At 41.4% G+C, this 27,582-nt stretch overlaps 1 protein-coding gene across 4 annotated transcripts in view; it reads right to left on the bottom strand.

Annotated features, from left to right (window-relative positions):
- The window catches only part of SEMA4D (semaphorin 4D), a 77,594-nt gene that overhangs the window by 26,921 nt on the left and 23,091 nt on the right, over nucleotides 1-27,582 (bottom strand). For all 4 annotated transcript variants that reach the window (XM_075276748.1, XM_075276745.1, XM_075276747.1 and 1 more), the window contains 6 exons: nucleotides 8,843-8,912; nucleotides 3,447-3,712; nucleotides 2,802-2,947; nucleotides 917-979; nucleotides 516-614; nucleotides 111-204 (listed from right to left, as the gene is read on the bottom strand). In XM_075276748.1, the coding sequence (XP_075132849.1) occupies nucleotides 111-204; nucleotides 516-614; nucleotides 917-979; nucleotides 2,802-2,947; nucleotides 3,447-3,543 (499 nt within the window). In that variant the 5' untranslated portion in view covers nucleotides 3,544-3,712; nucleotides 8,843-8,912. The remainder of the gene's footprint in view (nucleotides 1-110; nucleotides 205-515; nucleotides 615-916; nucleotides 980-2,801; nucleotides 2,948-3,446; nucleotides 3,713-8,842; nucleotides 8,913-27,582) is intronic.

Genomic DNA, 27,582 nt, shown 5'->3' with positions numbered 1-27,582 from the left:
TTGTGACTTGCTCATTTTTGGTTATGCTGAAAGAAATGCGCACAAAAACATTACCATAGATGGTGTATTTAGCACTTGCAAATCTTAACAGATTAGTAATTGCCACTTACCAACCATTACCGAAGTGTAGCTTTGTGCAGGGTCAAAGGGACATCTTCCTCTGCCATCTTCATTTTTCCCCAGTAGCTTAAATCTATTTAATTCCTATAATGGCATTAACAGCAATGTAACATACATTATAGAGTATCTAAATAGATTGTCACTAATGGAGCTCATTGCAATGAAAATTGGTAGTCTATATATTACTTTACTGCCTCAGACTGCCTTAAGTGCTATATATAATTAACTCCTAAATGTCACTGGTACTTCCCAATTGCAAACATACTGTGCAGTCTCAGGGTGCCTTAAGTAGGGTATATATCCCCTAAAGATCACAATTACTTCCCAATAGCAAATATGTATCTGACAATCCCATGTAACAAGGCCACATATGAAGTTGTCTTAACAGAACTGACCAGAACGTCGCAGACGGGCTGAAAAGCATTAGTTCCACACACGAACAAAGCACTTCCGTTAAACGGCTGTAACACACGAATGTAGTTCAGACACTCCGTCTAAAACAGGATAAGTGGGTATAAAGAAGAAAAAATTTTGTTACGATCTATAGTCACACCTGCATAGGTTACTATATGGGAGATAAGCTATTGCATTCCCTAATCTGGAAATAGTTATTCAAAGAGAAGAACCTTTAATATATGTAAATACTGGTAATGTATAAATACAACAAGGAAACAGGAAAAAAATTGACTACGATATGCTATCAAATATTCTACTGCATAAAAACTGATCAATTTCATTTTTTTTCTGTACGTGTGAATATACCAAATCTCATAACACAGTTAATAATATACATTACCTGTTTAGATTTGCCTTTTCGAGAACACTCCTCATTTTTAACTTCAGTAACCTTCCAGTATGCCTAGAGAACAACGGTAAAAGTACAATGAGTAGAAATCAGCTGGTTTCTGACATAGAATACAAAAATTTAGGACTAATCTTAATCAGTCTGCGAGAGATGTTCATTAAAAAACAACAAACAGTAAAACCGTGAGTATTTGAATGTGATCAGATAGGTGGCAGAATATTAAATATGCTGAATTATTGGGCATTCACAGCAAATCTGGGGTAGAGAGCCTTCAAGGAGAAGTGATAAAATGTTATCACAATCTGCTAATTTGAAAGGATATTCCCATCTTGTAAAGAGAAATCCTATTGCTAGGATATACAACCATTTTATGACCTTTGGGGGTCCATCCACTGATCCCAAAAATGAAAAGGACACAGCAATAACCTAATTTTTCTTTGTACTGCGGTATTCTTAACTTATAGCAACCCACATTTACTTGGATATGGCCACACTGCAGTGCAGCATATAGGTAAAAAACGTGAAGTGGATGCTTTGCTATACCCGCTCTGGTACCCTTCATTCTCAATTCAGTGTAGCTCCCAGAAGTCAGATGCCTACTAAACAAAGTGTCGTATCCTAGTAATATACTGTCACTTTATAATATTGTAAAATCTTCTTAAAGCTGAAGCCCCACATTTGTGAAAACGCCGCATTTTACAGTACCTGCAAAGTTGAGGGGATTCTGGCTAATTCCAGCCACACACTGCAGAAAAAAATATGTAGTAAAAAACTGCGTTTTCCAAAATCGCAGCATGCCAATTATACCTTCAGAAAAGCTGGCGCTTTCCATATAGGTATAACAGGGGCAGAAAGTCTGCAGTGGAAAACTCTGCAAAATCAAAATGAAACACTGTGCAGAAAAACAAACAAACAAAAAAAACCCACAACAACATGTTTTAGTAGTGTTTTATTGCTGTGCTTCACTACATGGGGCCTCAGCCTTAAAGCAGTTCTTCTCACTACAGACACTAATGTCCTATCCTGTAGGTGGAGGGCAAGTGTATTCAGTGAGAAAACTCCTGGGTTGTCTAGGTTTTCATTTTCAAACCCCTGTAAGTGGCCTAAAATGAAAAACTGAACACTCATCTGTTTATAGCCCAAGGCATCCTGGGTTTCAGGTCGTCCTGATGTTTGTTTACAAGAATATGTGACTGTTGCAGCCAAACTTTCCCTATTAGTGACATTGTGGCCACACGAGGAGAGTCTTATTGCCAGTAATATGGCATTTAACCATGGTGTCAACATACCGTATGAATGTAAACACTTGGAGGACTAATGGAAAGGTATCGCTCGACTCCTGGTGGGAATGTCCAGATGTGAATAAGTTTTATTGCTCATTTTCAGGGGTTTAAACATTTTGAAATCTGAACAAGCCCTTTAAGTGGTTTTAAACAGACTAATTTTCAAAACTGGAAATCTCTCTGCTCAGTCTTTACTACCTGTCTTGTAAAATTTCACATTTTATTGCAGTTTTGTGCTGCTGTTCTGCCACATTAGCAGACTTTCTGGATTACATGTAGATTACTGGCTATTTAGATATATAGCACATGCAAACTACTTTGTTTTCAGGTTGGTGAAAAGAGTGCACGAGATAATTTTGGAGAGAACAACAAAATTCTGATAAAAAGCAAAACTCATGATATCTAAGAGCACAAAGACCAACCTATCAGTCAGTCATAACTGCTGGCTCAGTCACTGTTTGGGTTCAGTCACTCATTTCCTCTAACACATATTCATTCTGAAATGTAATGATTGAGTTTCTCCACACCCGAAAATTATATCCATATCAGTAGCGGCTTAAAGATGCAAATAAAAAAAAATATAGATAATTTACCTCATGCTTCTTTTCTGATATATTTTGTGAATTCACTGCAAAAATCACTTCACGGGCCCCAATGTACAGAGTATCCTTGTCTTCACTTAGCAACAGAGAGGAATAGTTATATACGTCTTGCACTTGAAAATGAGTAAGGCTAATTTCTGCAAAAACAAATAAAATGTTGTAGGAAAAAGATGAATATATACTTATTGCTTCATAGAAGAGAAACCGACTTGTGGAGTGCACATTATACTGAGACACGTCATTTGCATATACTGCAATTGCACAGTATATTATATAGGCCGTACTGGCACACTTGTGAGAGCCTCATACTTAGGAGTAAAATAAACGTAGTATTGGTTATATTCAGGGTCTCATTTCTGTGGCTGAGAATAGTATACTAGATGAATAGAATAACTCTGCACTATTGCAAGCTTCTCTAGCTCTACTCGGCAATGCAAGGAAGAGGTTAAAAACGAAGCTGAAAGCTATAATTATGCCTAAGAGTAACTCGAACAGCTGTGCGGGCAAGAGAGTTTACCAATCCCTGTAGAAAGAATACGTTTAAGAAGTGTCACATCACCGAGGAATCAGAGCAACAAACAACTAACAAGGGGGGGCTCACACTAGCAAATCCACCAAGAGCAAAGTAATCTTTACCTGTTTCTTGCCATGTGAGTCTTGGCTCCAAAGCAAAGGCTTCAGTCTTTAGTGCAAAACACACAAGTGCGCTCAGAAAGTACACAGCCATCTCCATCGAAATCTTCAAATGTAGCAAATCCAGGTTACAACCCAACAGTTGTAATGGAAAGGAAACGACAACCTGATCACATGTATGGAGAACCCATTATCTCTAAGTAAGAAATGCTGTCTGGAGTACGCCACAATGTGACTGTGATCACAGTTCTTCTTCCTTTATGCATCATCTGAAAGAGTAATATAGGAAGTGTGAAGCAAATGTTACATAGCTATAAAAGGACTTCCTACACATTCATAATGTACATCATGGGCGGGAGGGGGATTGGAGAAGGCATGCTTGACAACAGGTGTAGTATCCTAAGAATGACATGAAATGCAGTATAGCATTTACCTCATTTTGGTGACAGTTCAAGACACCAATAGTACTCTTATAGTATTTATTATTCTTTGCCCAATATTTAACTAATGATTTTATAATATTAATGTGCACAATATTCTGTTAGTTATGGATTCCCACCTAAATGCATATTAAGCGGTGTTTTAAATAATTTTCATTAAAATTTCCCACCATTTTATTGCTGTAGAGTCTGCGTAGCTGCATCAAGTAGTTGGCTATGCTGCTGAACTTTACACAAATCCAACAAAACACAGCTCCTGGCTGTAGTCTATTCATACAGTATGCTCCATCTGCATCTCCCATCTCTCACAATAGCAGTGATAGAAATAGCAATAGAGACAGTGGAAGAGTCTAAGCAGGGTGTAAGAGTATAGCAGGAGAGCGCACCTTTAGGGAATATCATACACTAGTAGCAGCATCATTATCTGTGTTAGCACAGGAGATAGAAAAATCACATGTGGCTACAGTATATCAGAATGGTAAAGTAATACATAAAGCTTTGTTGGTACATGAAAGCTAGTGAAACCAGTTTTTTTAACCATTGTCTGTGGTGTGTGAACATATCCTTAAAATTAGATGGTCTGTACCCTACCTCAGAATGGCCTCTGATGTGGCCGCTCAAGTACAAATCATACAAGGTACCATAAAATATGGGACACAGAAGTAAAGCACTACAGGAGCAGGAGCCATACTAAGTCTATGCGGGCAGAAAATGCTTTCTATTAAATGTTAATGGCTGTTAGTTTCCCTGGAAACTTTAATGTGATGAGGGGGATGGAGGCCAATGATGAAGCCAGGGCAGGGTCATACAGAAGCAAGACTTGTGCTTACAGCTCACACTGTAATTAAAATCTTAAAGACTGACTGCTAATGCATCCTTCTAGGAGACAATCTCTGCTCCATGTTCATAAGGCTCCAGAGCCTTGTGCTCTTTCCAGGGTAACATAATGGCTGTTGAATGATCCTGCACAATTTGATTTTACTTTCTGTATTCTAAATGTGAAGAAAATGTGCTTGTGTCTGCTGCTTACCAGCGTGAATGAAATCTGGTACACGCATATTAAACACTAGCTGGGAGAGTTGCTCTTTGTTCTGAATTGCTAAGCAGGTCAACGTCTCACATTTCCCCAGCATCCATTTGGCAGGACATTTATCATTCTCTTTACTGAACAATTGTACTCCGATACCAACAAGTACGAGAAAACAAAGGCTCGCTAAATCTGGGCTGCCATCTCTCGTACAGCTTGTTGCTAGGAAACCTTTCAACTCTTAAGCAGCTTGTGGATGCTCATCATTTATTAAAGTGCGAGCAGTGAAAGGGAATGTACAAAGAAATGCAGCGCTTACTCACGTCCACTGCAAGTATAGAAAGATGCCAAGCAGGAGCAGAGCCGCCATACTGTACAAGTCTAGAAACAATTGGTTTAGGATGTCAATGACCCCGTTTTATTGAAAATTAAACTATTCATAAAATCATCAAGTGCCCACATCAAGCCAGCTATAAAAAAGGATAGTGGGCACTTTAACTGATGTAGGGCAGCACAACACCACACAACTAGTGCACTGCAAAACCAAGATGAAGAACAGAAATTATATATGCAGTGTACATACAGAGTAATAGTCACTGTGTATTATAGCTGTATTCCTTATGGGGTTTGTCTGCTTTCACTGAAAAACCAGCCACTGGCAGGGGGGTGTTAAAAAACAACAAAATAGTACTAAATTTCCTCCAGCGCCTCACCAGCATTCAGTAACAGGTAAATCAATGACATGTGACTGCTGCAGTACACCACTGTGGCCACATATTGGCTGAGGCACTGAAGCGTCATCACCACTACAGCCCTTCAACAAACACTGAAAGGGAGCAGAAGAGATTGAGTGTTGGGGGATTTAAGGAGGTAAATATCACTCTATTTGTTTAAAACCATCACCTTCCATTGACCAGTTATTCAATGAAACTTGACAACCCCTAAATGAAAGCTTCCATTGTGGTGTTGTATATTTAAGAAAATAACTGTCCATCAAAAATTATCATTTTTCAGGGAAATTGAATTGGCTGATGTAGTAAGAGCTACAACTTAACCCCTTAGCGACCCTTGACGTAACTGTACGTCATGGGTCGCATGGGGATGTATGGAGCGAGCTCACACGCTGAGCTCGCTCCATACACGGCAGATGCCGGCTGTATAATACAGCCAGGACCTGCCAATAACAGCAGCGGTCGGTGCCCGAGCCGATCGCTGCTGTTAACCCTTTACACACTGCGGTCAAACGTGACCGCAGCGTGTAAACAGCGCAGGCGGCATGGGCGCCGCCATGTTTCGCCGATCGCCGCCCTCCTGAACGTCACATGAGGGCGGTGATCGGTTGCTATGACAGCTGGAAGCCTATTGAAGGCTTCCAGGCTTGTCTCTGCACTAGATCTATTAGACGATGCCAGAGGCATCGTCTAATAGAAGTGCTGGGATTCTGCTATTCACTGCAGTACTGTAGTATTGCAGTGAATAGTATGAGCGATCAGACTCCCTAGGTTTCAAGGTACCTAAGGGGTCTGATCATAAATGTAACAGAAGAAAAAAAAAAGTTTTTAAAAGTATTAAAAAAATAAAAAAAAATATAAAAGTTCAAATCACCCCCCTTTCCCTAGATTAGCTATAAAAGTAATTAAAGAACATTAAACATAAACATATTAGGTATCCCCGCGCTCCAAAATGCCCGAACTATTAGAATATTAAAACATTTATTCCGTACTGCGAACGGCGTAGCGGCAAAAAAAATAAAGACAGCCAAAAAGCGTTTTTTTCAACACTTTGCCTCTTATAAAAAATTGAATAAAAAGTGATCAAACCATCAGATCTTTCCCCAAATGGTATCAATAGAAACGTCATCTTGTCCCGCATAAAAAGACACCACAACCAGCTCCATACATGGAAATATGAAAAAGTTACAGGTGTTAGAACATGATGACACAATTTTTTTTTTCTATTTTGCAAAGTTTATCATTTTTTTAAAAAGTATCAAAACATTTCAAATACTATATAAATTTGGTATCACCGCGTTCGTACTGACACGTAGAACACAGGTAACATGTCATTTGTACCAAACAGTGAATGCTGTAAAAATTAAACCCATAAGAAAATGGCGCAAATGCATTTTTTCTCCAATTGCACCTCATTCTGAATTTTTTTCCAGCTTCCCAGTACATTGCACAGCATATTGAATGGTGCCATTACAAAGTACAATTTGTCCCACAAACAATAAGCCATCATGTGACTCTGTGAACTGAAAAATGAAAAAGTTATGGCTCTTGAAATGTGAGGAGGGAAAAACGAAAATGCGAAACCAAAAAATGGCCTGGTCCTTAAGGGGTTAAAGTGTAACTCCCGCTTCACAGCTCTCAAAAACAAAAAACAACATCCTTAAAGAGTATAACTGTGTAGCCAATTTTCCTCAGAAATACCTTTTCCCCACCAATGTAACACTCTCATTGGGCTCTATTCAAACTGACTCAGGCACAAGATGGTGGGATGACCACAGTAATGGTGAGGTCTGCCAGGAGCCTGCTCTCCCTTCCCACAATGCTCCTGGGCTGTTTCAGGGGCTCACTTTTGCCATCCCAATGATCGGCTTCAGAGATTGTGAATATCTACCACTGCCGTTAGAACTAATATAGGAAAAGGATGAGCAAGTGAGGACACCCCAGGAGATACGATCAGGGTGCCATAGAAATGGGCAAGTAAAGAAATGGGTGCAGACCATAGCAGCAGGGCTATACAACAAAGGGAATGGGCATCCAAACAGTGACCAAACACATTACAAATTTTAGAAATGCAAGGGGACCCACACAATGGTTTTGTTTTTTTAAAATAAACAGTTACACTTTAAGGGTGCATGCACACTACGTAACGCCGGGCGTGTATGAGGGCCGTACACGCCGGCATTACAGCAGACTGCCGAACACTTCCCATTCACTTCAATGGGAGCGCTCGTAACAGCGGCGTTTACGAGCGCTCCCATTGAAGTGAATGGGAAGTGTTCGGCAGCCCTGCTGTAACGCCGGCGTGTACGGCTCTCATACACGCCCGGCGTTACGTAGTGTGCATGCACCCTAAGGTAGTCATTGAATGAATGGAAAACTCTAACATACGGCAAGCTTTAGCTTTATATTTTAGATCCTTCTTAGAATTTACAGCATGGTAAGTGCATGTATGCAACCCTAGTCCAAGAGCATGCATCCATGTTCATAATTCTGTTAGGAAATAGCTTCATTTCAACAGAATTTTGATATGTCATTGGGATCGGTGAGCACCCAGGTCCAACCATATTTCTGAGCTCTAGGCTCCTGTCTGCACACAGAGAGCAGAAGATGGGCCACATACACTAGTAGTACAGTATTTCACATCATTTGTTGGATGCAGGAACAATTTATTTAACATTTCATTATAGAATTTACACCATTCCCTAATATTGCCTGAAAATGCATTCCTATTCAAAACATCATGGAGGGCATATACGGTAGGTTACACTGAACGACATTATAAAGCTCCATGCTGGTAAGCTACTAACAGAAAACTGCTCGCATGGAAGTCAATGTTAACAGCCTATTCCCACCTCAACCTTCATCTTAAAAACCACAGATATTAATATTTCTTATAAGCCTTTGCAAAGTTTAGCTAGCTTACTTAATATGTAATATACATAACAAGGTTTAACATATTCTCCTGTAGCAAAGAGGAGCTTATGCATCTGCCAAATGGCAACTCTACTTCATACACTGATCCTTCTTAATCTGAAAAAATAACTAATCATTGAGATAGCAGCTATTTGCTGCCATTATAAAGAAAATTATATATACAGGCACACACACATACTGTATGTATTTATTTTAAAAGAGAGTGTAAACTCTGTGTATAGGTGACATACATGCATCATTTTTCATCTGGAAATGTAAAGGACAAACCTGCTTCCTCCCATGCACATGTTCAATATAGGAGAGATGTGTACTGCTTTCTTAACTCACTTATCTTGACCTGTAATGTAAAAAGAAAACAAGCAAGATGTTCTGTAAGTAACATGGAAAGTATAAAGGAACATATAACGGTTTAGGCACAGATTTGTTAAGCATCTGATAGAAGTGACATTGCTGTGTTACATGCCTTGGGAAGATGCCAAAAAATAATCTTTGCCGGGAGCAAAGGAGGCAGCGCGGAATGGATACATTGCATACCTAAAGGGCCTCCTAAATCGCCTCTGTACTTAACAGCTTGTTTCCTTTGATGTAATCCTTTTATGGACAGAAACTATGTCAATGTGTCCAGGATAATTGAACCCATTACAATTAGAGAAGCATTGTATGTTGTGGCAATGAAACAAACGAATATACATATCCATTCTGAAGTCTAGGTGCAAACAAAGAAAAAGACATACAGTAGTACAGTACACACGTCTCAAGATGACTTTACAGGATATTTTCTAAACAAATACATTTCCACACCACATACGGTAATATTATAAATGTACATATATTTCAAACACCTCATAATGATACAATCTTGTATTATAGCAGGTGCTCTTAGGCCCCATGCACACCATAGTGAAAAACAGGTTTTTGGTTTTTTTTTTTGTTACATGTTCAATTTTAGGAAGAAGGGAGTCAATGAACATACACATCAGGGTTGTTTTTTTTTTTTTTTAACTGATAGGAATACTGCGAGTTAAAACAAGACATGTCCTATCTATCTGTTTTTTCCAGCCTGACCCCATACCAGTCTATGTGGTCAATTTTTATTGTCCATCGTCTATTAGTTTCACATACCTTGAGTGTACGCTCACATCTGTTGGGGACCCAAAAGTCAGAGAGCCCGACCACTAAAACAGCGGTTACCTGTGGATACCTTAGAACAAGGGTAAGCAACCTTCAGCACTCCAGCTGCTGTTAAACTACACTCACCGGCCACTTTATTAGGTACACCTGTCCAACTGCTCGTTAACACTTAATTTCTAATCAGCCAATCACATGGCGGCAACTCAGTGCATTTAGGCATGTAGACATGGTCAAGACAATCTCCTGCAGTTCAAACCGAGCATCAGTATGGGGAAGAAAGGTGATTTGAGTGCCTTTGAACGTGACATGGTTGTTGGTGCCAGAAGGGCTGGTCTGAGTATTTCAGAAACTGCTGATCTACTGGGATTTTCACGCACAACCATCTCTAGGGTTTACAGAGAATGGTCCGAAAAAGAAAAAACATCCAGTGAGCGGCAGTTCTGTGGGCGGAAATGCGTTGTTGCTGCCAGAGGTCAGAGGAGAATGGCCAGACTGGTTCGAGCTGATAGAAAGGCAACAGTGACTCAAATAGCCACCCGTTACAACCAAGGTAGCCAGAAGAGCATCTCTGAACGCACAGTACGTCGAACTTTGAGGCAGATGGGCTACAGCAGCAGAAGACCACACCGGGTGCCACTCCTTTCAGCTAAGAACAGGAAACTGAGGCTACAATTTACACAAGCTCATCGAAATTGGACAATTGAAGATTGGAAAAACGTTGCCTGGTCTGATGAGTCTCGATTTCTGCTGCGACATTCGGATGGTAGGGTCAGAATTTGGCGTCAACAACATGAAAGCATGGATCCATCCTGCCTTGTATCAACGGTTCAGGCTGGTGGTGGTGGTGTCATGGTGTGGAGAATATTTTCTTGGCACTCTTTGGACCCCTTGGTACCAATTGAGCATCGTTGCAACGCCAAAGCCTACCTGAGTATTGTTGCTGACCATGTCCATCCCTTTATGACCACAATGTACCCAACATCTGATGGCTACTTTCAGCAGGATAATGCGCCATGTCATAAAGCTGGAATCATCTCAGACTGGTTTCTTGAACATGACAATGAGTTCACTGTACTCCAATGGCCTCCACAGTCACCAGATCTCAATCCAATAGAGCATCTTTGGGATGTGGTGGAACGGGAGATTCGCATCATGGATGTGCAGCCGACAAATCTGCGGCAACTGTGTGATGCCATCATGTCAATATGGACCAAAATCTCTGAGGAATGCTTCCAGCACCTTGTTGAATCTATGCCACAAAGAATTGAGGCAGTTCTGAAGGCAAAAGGGGGTCCAACCCGTTACTAGCATGGTGTACCTAATAAAGTGGCCGGTGAGTGTACAACTCCCAACATGCATACTTGCTCTGCTGTTCTTGGAACTCCAATGGAAGTGAATGAAGCATGTTGGGAGTTGTAGTTTCACAGCAGCTGGAGTGCTGAAAGTTGCTGACCCCTGCCATAGACTATAGTCTGTGATTTTTTTTTCCAGGTATATGGGTAAGGTAAGGCTATATGAAATAATATCTTGGAGATTAAAGGGGCTCTATCATTGAGAAAAGTCAATTTTAACAAAGCACATCCTTGCGTAGCCATTAGAAATGCTCTTTCACACCTAATTTTTGTAGGTAAATCACCTCAGTGGCTTTTGAATAAGTCCGTTTTTATTCATATGCTAATTAGCTTCCAGCCAGCACAGGAAGTTCCCAGCAGCACTTGTCTCTGCTATTCTCTCCGACCTGTGTGTGCAAACAGGAAGCAGGAAGTCATCAGCAGAAGCAGCAACCTGTGCTATATACATACATAGGAAAGAATAGGCAGAAGGTGCGCGATGAGACTTTCGGGGGTGCACCAAGAGGCTATTAGAATATGAATAAAAACAGGCTCATTCAAAAAATACTGAGGCGATTTACATACAAAAAGGTAGGTGTGGAATAGCCTTTCTAAAGGCTATGCAAGGATGTGCTCAGTTAAAAATGACTTTTCCCAATGATAGAGCCCCTTTAATAAACTTGGAATTTAAGGCAGAAGACCTGTAGAATTTACAGAAGCAGAATAGTAGATGTGATAATATGAAAGGTCATTCACTTGAAAAACCCATGCAAAAAAAAAAAAAAGGTGCAGCTTTTGCATCAAATTCCACATCAGATCTTGATGGATATTTTTTGTTGCAAATTATAGCCTATGTGCATATATGATAACTATGTCAAGTTCAGTAGCCATAACAAATTGGCCACAAACATGAAGAATTCAATCAATGACAAGTGTCATGCCAAAAATGTAAAATGAAGTAGCAGTAGACCCCCTGCTTATAGCAGAAAGTTATTGATAATACTACTGCGTATAAATAAGCCCTTCGCTGAAATGATATGTTAGCATTGGCAGTTCCTGGTCATCCTTCTACTTGTACTGTACATGGGATATGCAATTAGCTGATCCCTCCGCCAAGCTCCATGAAGTTTCCTTTCCTAAACTACACAGTTTGCTAAGATCAGTAAACAGAAGCACAGTGCCTTTACTCCCTACAAAGAGCACTAGCTCTACCTGGGCAGTAAGCTATGGCACAGGGGCTCATTTCATTGCCGTTTTCTCTGGACACAAAACACATACTAAACAGTCTCAAATAAGTTTAATATGAGACAAGTTGAAAATGAAGAGTGTTTGTATTCTGAAATGACTATGAAACAGCCATATTTTCTGCCTATACAATAATGGAGGTTGAATCTGGTTCTGTTAAGCATGAAACTTCAACATCTACTGTCTTATTGTATCATACTGTCTCACATGGGGAATACATGGCTCCGCGAGTATTAAAAAAATAAATAATTTATCATCTGTCTGCAAAGTGACAAGAAAGCAAGCTTTCACATATTGATTAGCCTTAATAAGGATCAGGAAACTAGATGATCAGAGACATTACAGTACTAAACTATGTTGTGATACGTGCAGACATACACATATAGACCTTCCAGGGAATCTACCTTGTGTCTGAACATGAAATCCATTAAAACCGGGGAAAAAAAACACGTGTAGCGCTAGACAAAATGAGGTCACAGTAGAAGAGAAATGATATTCTGACTGTAATGCTTTCTCTGCAGCCATTATTGATTGGTAGAGGCGCTGCACAGGTTAAATGGATATCTCCTAGCAACCAGGCAGCCATGGGGAAAGGCTCTATTGATTGATCCTTGTAGAGAGCATGACATGAGATATGGTATATGATGAGCACCCACGGAAAGCAGAGACATGAACTTGCACAACAATGTCTCTCAGATCTGGTAGGGTTACCACAGACTTGCACAATCCTCATGTGACACAGTCAGTCTTGCTGTTTTCCCAGCAAACTAAGAAAACTCCAAGATTTCCTGACATGACAATAATGACAGGCTAAAGAAAATAAAGTTATATAAACGGCATCCAGTAGTGATATTCTATAAGAAATAGAGGGGCTTGATAATAACACCTGCATGTGTCACGTTACAGTAGAGCTGCAGACTGCTTAAGCAGGTGCTATAAATATAACCGTCCTGCTCCATGCTGGGAAACAATCCACGATTCTGACTTTACTCCATACTTCCCTTATCAATTATAGGAGCTTTCTATACTTCCCAGGATGGAAGAACTGCAGTGACTAAGGGCTTATACACATTACAGACCTGTATGGCAACATGACAAGTCCCTATGGCTCCGTACTATGGAACTGTGAGCTTGTAGGGCAGAATACCTCAATAACAATAACCAGGGTTTTCTATCGTCGCTGAAGGATGGGAAAAAAAAAAAAACTGTGGGAAACAAATATGTAGGTTTGTAAATCATTTAGCAAAAATCTGCCCTTTCTATACTTCTTTAGATTGTATTGTTTTCCTTTGCACAAAACTTTGCAGTCAAAATAAATCTGGCCATACATCTGTATGTACATATGGTGAGAATTAGCACCAAGCACCCCATAGAAATGAATGCATAAATGAATGCATAAATGAATGCATGACAGCATGCACTAGGATGTGACTCGGAGTGTTATCAGAGAGTATTCTGCTGCACACTTGCTCATGTACATACATGATTGAGTTAGCCAGATTTACTAGCCCGCACCTTATGTCGGGGCTAGGAGTCCCTGCTTTACAGCGACATACTGTCCTGTACCGATTATAGTAAACTCAGTCGTGTGAATACGCTCTAAGTCAGTGGGGTTTTTCATGACGGATCCAGTGTTCTGTCTTTTCCTTTTTCTTCTACTCTTATGGAACAGAAAAACTGGGGGGCTGTGAGCTCGGACCCTAGCCACCTTATATAACAATCTTCTAATGCCCAATGAAGAGCACAAGAAACATAGCTGCAGCCCAGATTTCCCGCAGCAGTTACAACCTTTGACCCATTAATTTATTGATCACAAACGTCAGATACAGAAACAGATGGAACAGAGTAAACTTGCCATATAGATATGCCATGCAATGTCGTATTTAACCTTGCAGCTTATGTCAAAAAGCTAGTTAATATATCATTAGCAATGCAAGTAGGCCATGGCTCAGTACTTGGCACAGCATGATGTACAAGCAGTCAGACATATCTGGAGGCAAGGTGAAAGGAGCAGTGAACAGACCATGCCTGCGAGCCGCAAAGGATTACATGCACATATGCACGCAGCAATAACACGGTGCCCGGCCACAGCTTTACCATGTATATACACTTCTATTAAAAGCGCACAGCAACACCCACTCACATCTAATGAGAAAAATGCTGCAACTACTATAATATGTTGACACAGGAGTCAGAATGGAAGGTTTAATAAGTTTCCATGAACTACGTCCCTCTGCTCTTTAAACCTCCTCACAATACAGAATATACTAAAAACAACCAACTGGTAAGAACGGTCACGACACAAAGATTTGTCCATCAGAATTGTGCGACTCTGCTACTGTCAAATGTTACACTATGTGTCCATAGAACTCTACTCACCTATAGTGGAAGACAAAACATTATAGTGCCTTCTACTGAAGGAGTATGTGTAATGGAGAGATCAGATGAAATGTGAACAGTGCCCTACAGAGCTGAACAGAACACTTAAAATATAAGAATCAAAGCATCTTATACCTTTCCACCTAAAGGATGCTGAACACCTATGTATTGTTGTGATGGTAATGCAGCCGGTTTCTTATAAAGGTCTGAAGACTATGATAAATAAGGCACTGTTCACACCATGTTAAGCCCAATATCTATGTAACCACAGGGCTCCATTTAACCAATGGCAGCAAAAAGTTTCCTTCTGACCTATACAGTCATGTGCACCATGCCACTCTATGCCTATACATTGGCATACATCAAGGATATATGGAAGGTTCTAACAATGTAATCAGACTCTTGGCCTTGGGCCAGAAGGATCAGATGATGGTGCATTAAGTGTGGCAAATTTCTCATCAGCTAGACTCGGAGGAATGCTTTCCATGTCACTGAAGACATGCTGAGAACAATCGCAGTGTAGGCAAGTAAGTATTTTCTTCTAGTGCACATTTAGTGCTAAAAATAAACCTGCAAATGAACAAAACCTTACCACAAATGTGATAAGAAAGCACTGTACAAACCGTGGTTAGAGCAGCATATACAAGCAAGGCTGTCAATACTTACACATTGTCAGTAATGTTTGTCCGAGACACTGACACCTGACAGAAAGTCTGATAGAAATCCAGCCAATAATCTTAGGATAAGATTACAAATAGCTGCCACAATGTGACAGAAAACAAGCGGGAAGTTTTATCACAAATTGGTTAAACAATTGGTTAATCAATAATTACGATAAATGAAACCAAAACCAATTGTGTAGTCTGTGCAATTTACTACACAATAGTTATGAGACTCACAAGACACTATTGTCTGCCTGAGTCCATAGGCATCATGCACATGGCAGAGTACCACTGATGTGTACAGCGTTGGACTGGGGTGCCTAAGGCCCCCCAGTGGAATTGATTCAGGGGGCACACCATATGCAAAAAGTACATGTTTTTGGCATGCGAAGGACGAAAGAGGAACTATAGATTTGTTCAGTGTATGTGCCTGGAGTTTATCCAGTATACATAGATAGTTATGAAAATCCAGCCTTGCAGAGGATCCCCTCCCACACTTCTCATACATTCAGGCGAGACTACACGGCTCCCTTTCACACTCCTTCCCTAATGTAAGTGAAACAAATCACAATGTGACCCTGAGGGTGCTGCAATGAGTTTCTTTTTTTCATGGATCAGGCACATAAAAAGGGAGTCTGTCACCAGAACCCCAAATATCAACCCAGTTCTTCAGATAGGTTAGGGTCATCTGAATCACACAGTGTTCCCCTTGCTCTTTGGCACAATGAGGGTGTTGCTATTACCCCAAAGAGATAAGCAGCAGGACCCCCATTGCTCCAAAAAGCTCATTTGCATATTGACAAAAACGATGGCATCTCAGCAGCTGAGGTTCCCATTCACAAGGGGAAACCTCTATCTGTGGTGCTGGGTTGGTATGCTGCTTCTGGTGACAGACTCCTCCTAACATGTAAGGCAATTTGTTAAAACCATGGACAGAAGATGTCCAAAAACGAACAGGACAGTGTGCTGTCTGAGGAGAAGAGGACATGACACGTGTATGGAGCTAGGCTGGTGGACTGTCTGACTAATCTCCTCACCATATCTGCCTCCAGGTACAGCTTCCCTTGTAGCAATGACGTCACTGCTGAGCCCCGGGAAAGAGCAGAAACAAGCCGAGCACTGATTGGCTCAAGCTCAACCAACCAATGCTAGGCTTCATTCCAGAACTGCTCTCCTGGGTAATCTAATAACATGGAGGCCAGTGAGGGAGGAGATGGCAGCAAGAAGGTCCTGACTGTCAGGGAGGTCCATGAGGTCACTGAGCTCTAGTGCTGAGACTCACATGAGACCCTCCTTGTCCAGCTGCATAGTACCCTATTATGGAGATATCCTACATAGCTCCCTGATATAGCTTTCTCCAGAGAAGTCTATGGGATTGGAATGAGGTCTCTCTATATAATCTTTTGAGTTGATCTGAAGCAGATTGTGATGCTGACCTCTCCTTTTACCTCTCACTGACTGTATATGGGGAATGTATGGCGGACAGTTACTTCAAATAAATGGAATGATATTCATGTTGATGTCATTCAGAATTGTGACATTGTTGGGATTCCCTCCCTGGAATCTAATGTACACCTTATTCTTACCACCGTGCCATTTCTGACGCATCTAAACCATGAAATATGAACATACACGCCCTTCTTTATGTAGGCTGGGAGCCCCATATGGGGATCACAATGTATTTTTTTTCCTATCAGTATGTCTTTGTAGTATGGGAGGAAATCCACAGAAACACAGGGAGAATATACAAGCTCCTTGCAGATGTTGTTCCTGGCAGGATTCAAGCCCAGGACTATAGGGCTGCAGCGTTAACCACTGAGCCACCGTGTTGCCCCAACATAATTGCCCATTTTTGACAGATATATTGCATCATTTTTCATCCGTTCAGTTTTTACATTTTATTGTCTGTTTGACGACTTCATCGGTATCAGGTGTGGCGGTGGGGGGGTTCCTTTTGTTTTGAGGTGGAAAACACCTCAAAATCTGTTCCAAAAAACTCCATATGAACATATCCTTAAAAGGCTATTAACATCCCGCATAATAGTATGGTGGCAGGCCAGGACAATAAATATATGTTGTTTCCTTTAAACCCACTAAACACTCCCTGAAGCAACTAATCCCCCTGACCCAAAATATCCAAATGCAGTGTTTGCTGAAAGGAAAGTCTTTGCGGTTTCTGTGGATTCATATGGGATGTCTCAGCAGCTATTACAAAACAAACAACGGTTGCAGTCTGGAAAGCAATTAGCAGTATACAGTATATGAAGGGTTAAGAGGGATCCTAACCCTATACAGAACCAGTGTGTATTTTCTTTAAAGTGGACCTTTGCACTACATATAGAAGTGTACCATCTGAAGGCTTTCCTAGCCACCCAGCGATGATGCTGAGCTGTAAGGCCAAATGATGTCAGAAGACGAAACTAACGCTGGGTTCACACCTGCGTCTGGGGTCTCCGTTCTATGGTTTCCGTCTTCTGCATGTCAGAAGACGGAAACCATAGACCGGGTCCGGCCGTGCGCGGCGGTGAGCGTTTTGCGCTCTCCGCTGCGAAACCGGATTTTTTTATCCGGACACAGAGTACTGCATGTCCAACTCTGTGTCCGGATTATAAAACCCGGTTTCGCGGCGGAGAGCGCAAAACGCTCACCGCCGCGCACGGCCGGACAGCTTTCTCACCCATTCAAATGAATGGGTGAGAAAGTCTCCTGCAGGTTTCCGTATCCTGCCTGTGTTTTAGGCAGGAAACGGAAACCTAAGTACGGAGACCGGGCCGCAGATGTGAACGAGCCCTAACAAAGGATTTCAGCCCTACAGCAGTATTATACAGGCTATATCTTAGTCCCGCTTCACATCTGTGTTCGGTATTCCGTTCGGGGTGTCTGTGTGGGGACCCCACTGAACGGAATTCCCGAACGCATTAAAAAGCGGTTAGCTAAGAAACCACACGGACCCCATAGACTATAATGAGGTCTGTGAGTTGGGGGGACTGAGTTAGTTAGGTAGGGCTAGTAGTCCGCGGGCTAGCTAGGGAAATAGGAGGGGTTGTGAGTTAGGATCTGAGTGAACTGCAATGCATCATGGTAGTTGTAGGCCAAGACAGCAGGAAGCTCCCATGTAAATAAATGTAGAGGCTGCTAGGAGCTCCCAGAGAACCCCAGAAATCACTCAAAACACTGCTAAAGGTATTTGGGTGACTTATTAACCCATTGATAGCAGTAAGACCTATTAAAAAAAAAATATATATATATATTTATTGCCCAGAAAACCCTTTTAATGATAGTGATGTATGTGGGGATGGTTTTTGTTTTTCATATATTAAATAGGGGATGCAGTCATACATTTGTATCAACATGTCTATAAATGACATTAGCTTAAAGAGGACCTTTCACCGATCTGGGCACATGCAGTTCTATATACTGCTGGAAAGCTGACAGTGCGCTGAATTCAGCGCACTGTTGCCTTTCCCGATCTGTGCCCCAGGTAAAGCGCTATCGGTCCCGGTACCGTAGCGCTTTACAGTCAGAAGGGTGTTTCTGACACTTAGCCAGGGACGCCCTTCTGCCCAGCAGCGCCTATCGCGCTGTACAGTGTGAGCAGGGAAGAACGCCCCCCTCCCTCTGCTCACAGTGCTCGTCCATAGAAGAGTATTATCAGGAGGGGAGGGGGCGTTCCTCCCAGCTCCACAGTACAGCGCGATAGGTGCTGCTGGGCAGAAGGGCGTCCCTGGCTAAGTGTCAGAAACGCCCTTCTGACTGTAAAGCGCTACGGTACCGGGACCAATAGCTCTTTATCCGGCGCACTGTCAGCTTTCCAGCAGTATATAAAACTGCATGTGTCCGATCTGATGAAAGGTCCTCTAAAAGATAATATCAGCTTCCCTTATACAATACTTTTATTAAATAAAATTTCTGTTGCATTTTTCCTTATATCCCTGTAATGTGCTGAATGTGCCTCTGTTATACCTCCATAAAATATCTGAATATATTGACAAGGTGGTGTTCCCATATTGGTGGGTGGGGTGTTGTCTCTACACAGTTATGACACTAGGTTCACATTAGTGCTTTGCTATCCATCTTTCAGGTCTGCCGGGGGACCCAAATGACAGAGAGTTAGACTACTGAAACAGCAGTTACGTACAGACACCAGCTCACCCCACTGACTATAATGGGGTTTGCCATTTTAAAACTGAAAGCGGCAGAGAAAAAAGTAATCTGTGCACACAGTGCAGGAAAACTGGAAATGAAAGAACATGGAGAGGGGAAAACTGCGACAGTCTAGAAATGAGAAGTCATATAATAGCCATATAGTGTTATTCCTCAGGTACAGAGTATGAAAGGAAGATAATATTGGGTATTCTGATAGCACACTGGTATCACATGGAGAGGGTTTTCCGAATTCCAAGTACACAATACATAAATTGTCATCCGATTTGTCAGAGTAAGGATGTGACACTAAGTCTCTTAGAGCTTTCAGATGTCCGGCTAATCCACAGTTTATACGTAAAGTACTCGGTAACCATGCAAAGCTAATAAAGCAAATACGCATTAGAAGGGCTACCAAACGCATTGGATACTGGTTACTTCATGCAGTATAAAAGAGGGATAAACATAGAAGGATTCTAGTTTATGCTCTAGCTTATTGTGAGCAATATCTTCTGTGCAATATATCTGTTTTGCAAGATAAGTTGTTTTTATTGACACCTTTTTGGAGTACATATAATTGTGGAACTTTTATTGCTTTTTGGAATTTTTTTATGGGGGGATGGCTAAATGCCATTTCGTTTCACTATTTATAACATGTTAACTATATTTTATGGGTCAATATGAATATAGTGACAAAACAATGATGAACATTTGTAATGCGCTTTTCTCACAGGGACTCAAAGTGCAGAGAGTGTTGTGGAATTAGTGGCTGCCATACAAGCACTCAACGCCATAAGGGTCTGTTGTTTCAAGGGAAGCCAACTGACCTATCCATATACCTTTTTAGCATGTAGAAGAAACCTACACAAACACGGGGAGAACATACAAACTCCATGCAGATGTTGTTTTGGCTACATTCAAATCCAGGACCCTAGTGCTGCCCATGGTGCTACCAAATACGCATTTTTTTTATGGTTACAAGATCATTTGTACAAAAATACTTGAAGTAACAAAAGTTTTGTGAATAACATGGACAGTTCTTTTGACAGATAATAAAAGTGGTAATAAAAAGGCCAAGCTCAGGTTGGGTCCATCAATTTCCTTTACAACATAATGGCAAGGAGTAGGTAAGATTGAGCGCCCACGTCCATAAAACACCAGGGTCAATTCCTTCTCCATTATTTATATCACTGATGCCAACTATAGACACAATAAAGCCACAAACACATTCATCCAGCACAAGTAAATATTGTGTCACGGACAGGATGGAATGCATTTAAGTAGAGTACACTTATCTCAGCACAGCGGGATTTAGGATCAATATAATGAAGTAGAGACAATGCAGCAATAATATTACATTCAAGAGCTATTTCCTGAATTACAAATGAGGTACTGATAAGGTAAGATATTGGCAGGTACCGCAGAGATCAATCCATCATAAGAGTATTCTTATACAGTATCTAATAAAACAGTTATGACATAATGACTATTATTAGCTTAGGCTTCAAACTGGTTAAAGGGATCCTATCCTACAAACCCTTTTTTTCCCTGAGTAACACGTCAGAATAGCCTTAAGAAAGGCCATTCTTCTCCTACCTTTCGTTGTATTCCCTGTGCCGCTGTTCTGTAGAAATCCCGGTTCTTGTCAGTATGCAAATGAGTTCTCTCGCAGCACTGGGGGCGTCCCCAATGATACAAGAGAACTCTCTCCAGTGCCGCCTCCATCTTCGTCAGCAGCATCCTCTTCTTCCGGCGGTGGCTTGTAACTTCTAGGCCTCGGGCAGAGCAGACTGCGCATGCCCACAGGCCACGAGAAAATGGCCACTTGCACAGTATTGTAAGCAGACATTTTCTCTTGGCCTGTGGGCATGCGCAGTCTGCTCTGCCCAAGGCTTAGAAGTTACAAGCCACTGCCGGGAGAAGAGGATGCTGCTGACGAAGATGGAGGCGGCGCTGGAGAGTTCTCTTACAGCATTGGGGACTCCCCAAATGCTATTTGAGCGCTAGGGCCAGTCCCCAGTGCAGCAAAAGAACTCATTTGCATATGAACAAGAACCGGGATTCCTACGGAATGGCGGCGCGAAGAAGACATCTAAAGGTAGGAGAAGAATAGCCTTCCTTAAGGCTATTCCGACATGTTACTCAAAAAGAAAAAAAAAAAAAGGTTTATATGATAGGACCCCATTAAATGTTTTGTTTCTTTTAGCAAGGTTAAGGCTAGCTTCACATCTGTGTTCGGGTTTCCATTCGGGGACCCCCTGAACGGAAATTTAAACCGCATAAAGAAGCAGTTACCTTAGGAAACCTGCGGACCCCATAGATTATAATGGGGTCTGTGTGGTTTCTGCTTGACTTCCACTCGAAAAAAGCAGAGAGAAAAGCGCTGCAAGCAGATGCACTTTTCATGCAGAGAAGGGAACGGAGCCCCCAAACGCAGTACAAGCACTGGTGTAAACCCTGCGTGAAACAAAATGTAGAGTAAAATGCCATTATCACATTTTGGCTTTATTATAGATGATTTTATCACATTATTTTTTTTTCTCAACTACAAATATATTCTATGAACAAGACATATGTAAAGAGAAAGGATACCTGTGTGTGCATTTAGTGGATACATAAACTTCTACTGTCTAAACAAGTCTCAAGTCTTTTACATTTTGGATTGCTTTTCTGTATAGGGCAGGCTAAATGCTGTACGTGTTGCAATTTGTCATACGTGTATTGATCTTTATAGGCCAATGGACACTGTTGGATGCATAGTGATATCTGCATTTTGGAGGGGTAGAGTTTGCAAAGTAGATGGCATGAAAGACTATATACATAGACACATGGATGATTCTATGAAGTGTTCAACTATCTCAGCTGCAAAATGGAATCACAGGAACATTGCTCAGTGGTTTCTTTATAATGGAGCCAATGGAGACAACTTTAAAGAGGACCTTTCATGGTCTGGGGCACAGGCAGTTCTATATACTGCTGGAAAGCAGAGCGTGTGCTGAATTCAGCGCACTGTCGGCTTTCCTGATCTGTGCCCCGGGTAGTGAGATAGCGGTGCCATTACCGTAGCTCTTTACAGTCAGAAGGGCGTTCCTGACTGTCTGTCAGCTACGTCCTTCTTCAAAGCAGCGCCAATAGCGCTGTACAGTGTGAGCGGGGAAGAACGCCCACCTTCAGAAGCTGACCTCAGGACATACTAACAATTAAAAAAGGAGCCATAAATACATGTGACATTGTAAACAGTAATACTCACATTACTCCAACAAACACAATGACCACTAAGATTCTGATAATTCATTTGAAGTCACAAGTTATAGCATGCTGACAAAATGATCACTGTACTAGAATATACTAAATTGAAGAACTCATCTGACTCACTCACACTCACTGGCGGACTATTCATTCCAGAACTTCAAAAGACCGTCCCATGTTTCTTCCTGGAAACCATTATCATGTGTGCAGGAGCAGACACAACCATGCAGGTGAGCAATAACAACAAAGCATGCCAATGACATTTATCTATGCCCATACAGGTCACGGCATGCCAAATGTTTAAATCTCACTTTATATAACTTTACTGCTCCAAAAAGCGGAGGAATTCAGAGGACAGAGAACGTAAAAGTCTTCTGTCGATAGTGCCAATGAAAAGAATCGTACTCTTTTAAAATGTAGATTCCCAAGAGGAGGAGTAAACTTGACACCATTACAGATACCAAGCCTTTACACAAAATATATTTGCTATTATTTTTACCAGCTTACTATAGTTTTAGGTAATTGAAGGCATTTTTATCAGTATCTGATTGGCGAGGGTGCAACTTCCACACCCCATGACGATCAGCTGGTCCAGCTGCCTGAGGGTATAGCAGTGGATAGAGTCAGAAGCAGCAGTATCGTGGGGGCCACACGGTGGCTCAGTGGTTAGCACTGCAGCCTTGCAGCGCTGGGGTCCTGGTGTTCAAATCCCACCAAGGGCAAAAAACCATCTGCAAGGAGTTTGTATGTTCTCCCCGTGTTTGCATGGATTTCCATCCCATATTCCAAAAAAGACATACTGATAGGGAAAAATGTACATTGTGAGCTCTATGTGGGCTCACAATCTACATTAAAAAAAAAAAAAAAAAAAAAAAAAAAAGAAGCAGCAGTATCGTAACACCACCACTACACCGACCGAAGAGGACACCATCAACTGTATACCAGGGGTGCCAGGATATTGGTGCAGGGTTCCAGGTGCGAAACCCCACTGATCAGATAGTACCGTATTTTTCGGACTATAAGACGCACTTTTCCCCCCCCCAAATTTGGGGGGAAAAGAAGGGTGCGTCTTATAGTCTGAATGTGGCGCCTGGCACCCGCTGTACTAGAGAGGCGGAAGCCGGAAAGGGATAGACGCCGGGGCCTGAGACATCGCTGTGCTCCTCTGCCCTGCATGAAGCCAGCAGCAGGAGGAGTGATGCTATTCCGCTCCTCCGTCCCCCCGCCACTGGCTTCATGCAGGGCAGAGGAGCGCAGCGATGTCTCACGCCCCGGCACCTGTGCCGGCGTCTATCCCTCCCCGGCATCCGCCTCTCTAGTACAGCGGATGCCGGGTCAGTATCGGTGGCCCCTTCTCCCCCGGGGCCGGTCCCCACCGGCACCGTACCTGTAGAGTTGCAGGCCGGCTCCTGCGCGGCGATATCGCAGGAGCCGACCTGTTCGGGTGACAGCCGGGAGCCTAATGAGGCTCCCAGGCCTGTCACTGCTGTATTAGTATTACTAATAGACAGAATGTCCCATAGACGGCAATACAGTTGTATTGCCGTCTATGGGACTTGCAATCAAGTGACCGCAGGTTCAAGCCCCCGGGGGGGAATAAAATAGTAAAAAAAAAAAAAAAAAGCTTTAAAAATATAAATAAAAGTTCTAAATCACCTCCTGTCCCTAGAAAAAAAAAAATTATATATATATATATATATATATCATAAACCACCGGGTTTTTTTTTCAATACAAGGTGATCTAAGCAATAGATATTCCCCAAAATGGTATAACTAAAAAGTACAGCTGGCCCCACTAAAAAAAACACTCTATGCATCCCCGTACAGCTGCAGGGTCACCTGTCAATGTGGCCTTGCAGCTGTTGCAAAACTACAACTCCCATATATTAAATATTTTACCATTTTTTGCTTCAAAATTTTTTTTTCCCTATTTTCCTCCTCTAAAACCTGGTGCGTCTTATAGTCCGAAAAATACGGTAATTACCTATCCTATATCTGAATAATTGATCAGTATGAAAATCACATAATAAGTCCAGAAAAACGTTTAAAAAAAATTACAATTCTATTTTAAAAAAAAATAATTTACAGAAAACAGAAAGGTATAAAAGTGGTTGTCCCAGTATAACAACTGATCTACCCTCTGGGGTCAGGCATCCACCATTTTAAAAGGAACAAAAGCTGTACATCTTCCCTTCTATCTATGAGGGATTTACAGATATAGCCAAGTACAGCATTAGGCTATTTTTGTCATCCCCACAGAGATTGAATGGGGCAAAGGTGACACTTAACACCAGTCTTAATAAATCTGTCCCAAAATTCCATAAATAACAGATGCGAAAGGATTGTACATCAGTCTTTACTGAAGAAATATTCATCTATGACATCCATATTGTAATCTTAGTTACCCTTAGTGATCAGCCATGTAATAAAATCTGTGAATAAAGACACACTTTCCACATTAATCTGCAAACCGAAGAAACAGCATAAATTAGAGAAGCAAGACCTGGTATGGACAGCCGCAGCCTTCCATGACACTTTCTGAACTCTAGAAATCTGATAACATAGCTAGCTTGTGCTTGAGCAATTACATTGAATAATCTTTATCATGGCAAAGACACAGCAGATAAAACTTGCTTGCATGGCAGACAGTAATCTGCAAGTGCTGCTGTCTGAGGCAGTGTGCTTCATCAGGTAACCACAAGAAAGGAACAGTCCTGTATAATTCGCCGTCTCAAGTCATGCCACCACATTCTTTCTGTTACAACATTTCCTCTGCCTGTATCTTCCCTTCCTGTTTTAGGTATCTGCCCGTTCAGCGAGGTTATAGCTCAGGCTACTGTCACTTCGGCACTGGGGTGTGCAATGTTGTGGTCCATAAGATGACCAGAACTATGGATACACAAACCACTAAAATAGTGGACACATATGGAGACCAGTGGACACCACTAACTATAATGGGGTCTCTTGAGTATCCGTTATTTTTTAAACTGAAAGTCCCATACGATAAAGTGGTGCATGCGTGACTTATGTCTGATGCTTTAGGCAGAAACTGCGACAACGGTGTCCTGAGAGGCTCCAATGCAGATGTGAATGTGGCCTCATCCAAATAAAACTTTTTTTTCTTTTCATTCTCCTTTATTTCTGATAAAAGATGCAAATTGCCATGCCTTTTACCAGTGGTCACCATCTCATGATTATTATACCCATTAGGGATCAGGGCAGTGCGATTATTGAATTAATTAATCATGGCAAACTTGGGATTCTTATTTCCATCAGAATCGTGAAATTGCTGTTAGACTCTGTTCACATCTGCTTCAGAGTATTTGTTGGAGAGTCCGCCAAAAATTGGCGTTTAAAAAAACGACAGACCCCATTATGGGCTCTGCATGTAACCTCTGATTTAGTGGTCCACCTCTCCGTTATTTAACCAACAGAGAGACCCGAACACCCAAGAGTCAGTGCTAGTGTGAACCTAATGTAAGCCCTGTCCCGAAGTCTGATCTATTCCCCTGGTGCTCTTACTGCAAACTATGATGCACAGTTTCTTCCCTCTAGTCAGTAGTTGGGTGGTCAGAAGAGGTCGACATCAGGTATGTGTGTCTTTTCCCAAAATACCAGCTCACAGAACATTTAGAAATTCTTTAAGTGAAAACATGAAAATCAAGACTAAAATTGAGAATTGCCCATAAACTTGATACAAATGTACATTTTATTTATAAGCAAAATGACCCAGCCCCACTAGGGATGTAATTTTTTTTTCTCCTAATGTTAGGACTATATTACATTCTGTCATGTACTTGTAATATTTTTACAGCCTGTTGGAGAAAGGTTCCCTGTAGATCAAAACGTCACACTGTTCTATGGACTGTATAAAGTACATGATAAATCGATTATACACATCATGGAAGGGTGCTAGAGGGATCCAAAGTCTCTGCATCATTTCATCAGTTTGTCTCCTATTAAAAGGACACTATACAGCACTATTATTGGTTTTAAAGGCATTTTGGACCTGACAGACTCCCTTTAAAGAGGTTGTCCAGTTTCAGCAAAAAAATATTATTTATACAATTTCGAAATACACTTTCTGTATCAAATCATTGTGGTTTTCTAGATCTCTGCTTGCTGTCATTCATATTTTAATTCCAGTGGATAAAAATCAGTCCATGGCCATGTGATGGACACATAGCTGCCCAGAAATCAGAGTTCTGTCTTGTATCGAATGGTGCACCTGTGTGTCCATCACATGACCATGGACTGATTTTTATCCACTGGAAGAAAGCCAAATGAATGACAGCAACAAGAGATCTAGAAAATTATGAGGAATTGATACAGAAAGTGTATTAGGAAATTGTAGAACTTTTCAGTATACAAACCATCACATTTATTTGCTGAAACTGGACAACCCCTGTAATACTGCTGATGGAGTGACATCCTACCTGTGCACCTACACTATTACTCTCTTTCCTAATGACTGAGCTACCCAATTACTAAAGTTCACAGTAATTTGTTCATTTCTGATCTATTCAACTTGCTCTGCTGCAAAGATTTCAAGTGTACACTACATGACCGAGTTGTACTGTATACAGTGATGTCTCATGTCAGCGCTCCCTGGAACCAGGTCAGGGGTTTCCCAGGACACAGCAGCAACCAGACCTGCTACTTCAGTAAAGATGGCTCTAATTTCAGTCTGCTCATAGATGACAAACACAAATGAAAGCTTGTTTCTAAGTAGGTAAGGAATGGAAAAATCATTCAGTTATACTTTACACCTGGGAAAGCAACAAGTAAGTAAAAGAAAAAGTCATTTAAAAAAATGATCAGAGAAATGGAAAAAGGTCATAAGAGGTTACAATCTAAATAGATGGGT

The sequence above is a fragment of the Leptodactylus fuscus genome, chromosome 1 (assembly GCF_031893055.1).
Source record: "Leptodactylus fuscus isolate aLepFus1 chromosome 1, aLepFus1.hap2, whole genome shotgun sequence".
Classification (NCBI taxonomy): domain Eukaryota; kingdom Metazoa; phylum Chordata; class Amphibia; order Anura; family Leptodactylidae; genus Leptodactylus; species Leptodactylus fuscus.
The sequence above is the reverse complement of the archived record's forward strand: the minus strand, read 5'-3'. Positions and strand labels throughout refer to the sequence as shown.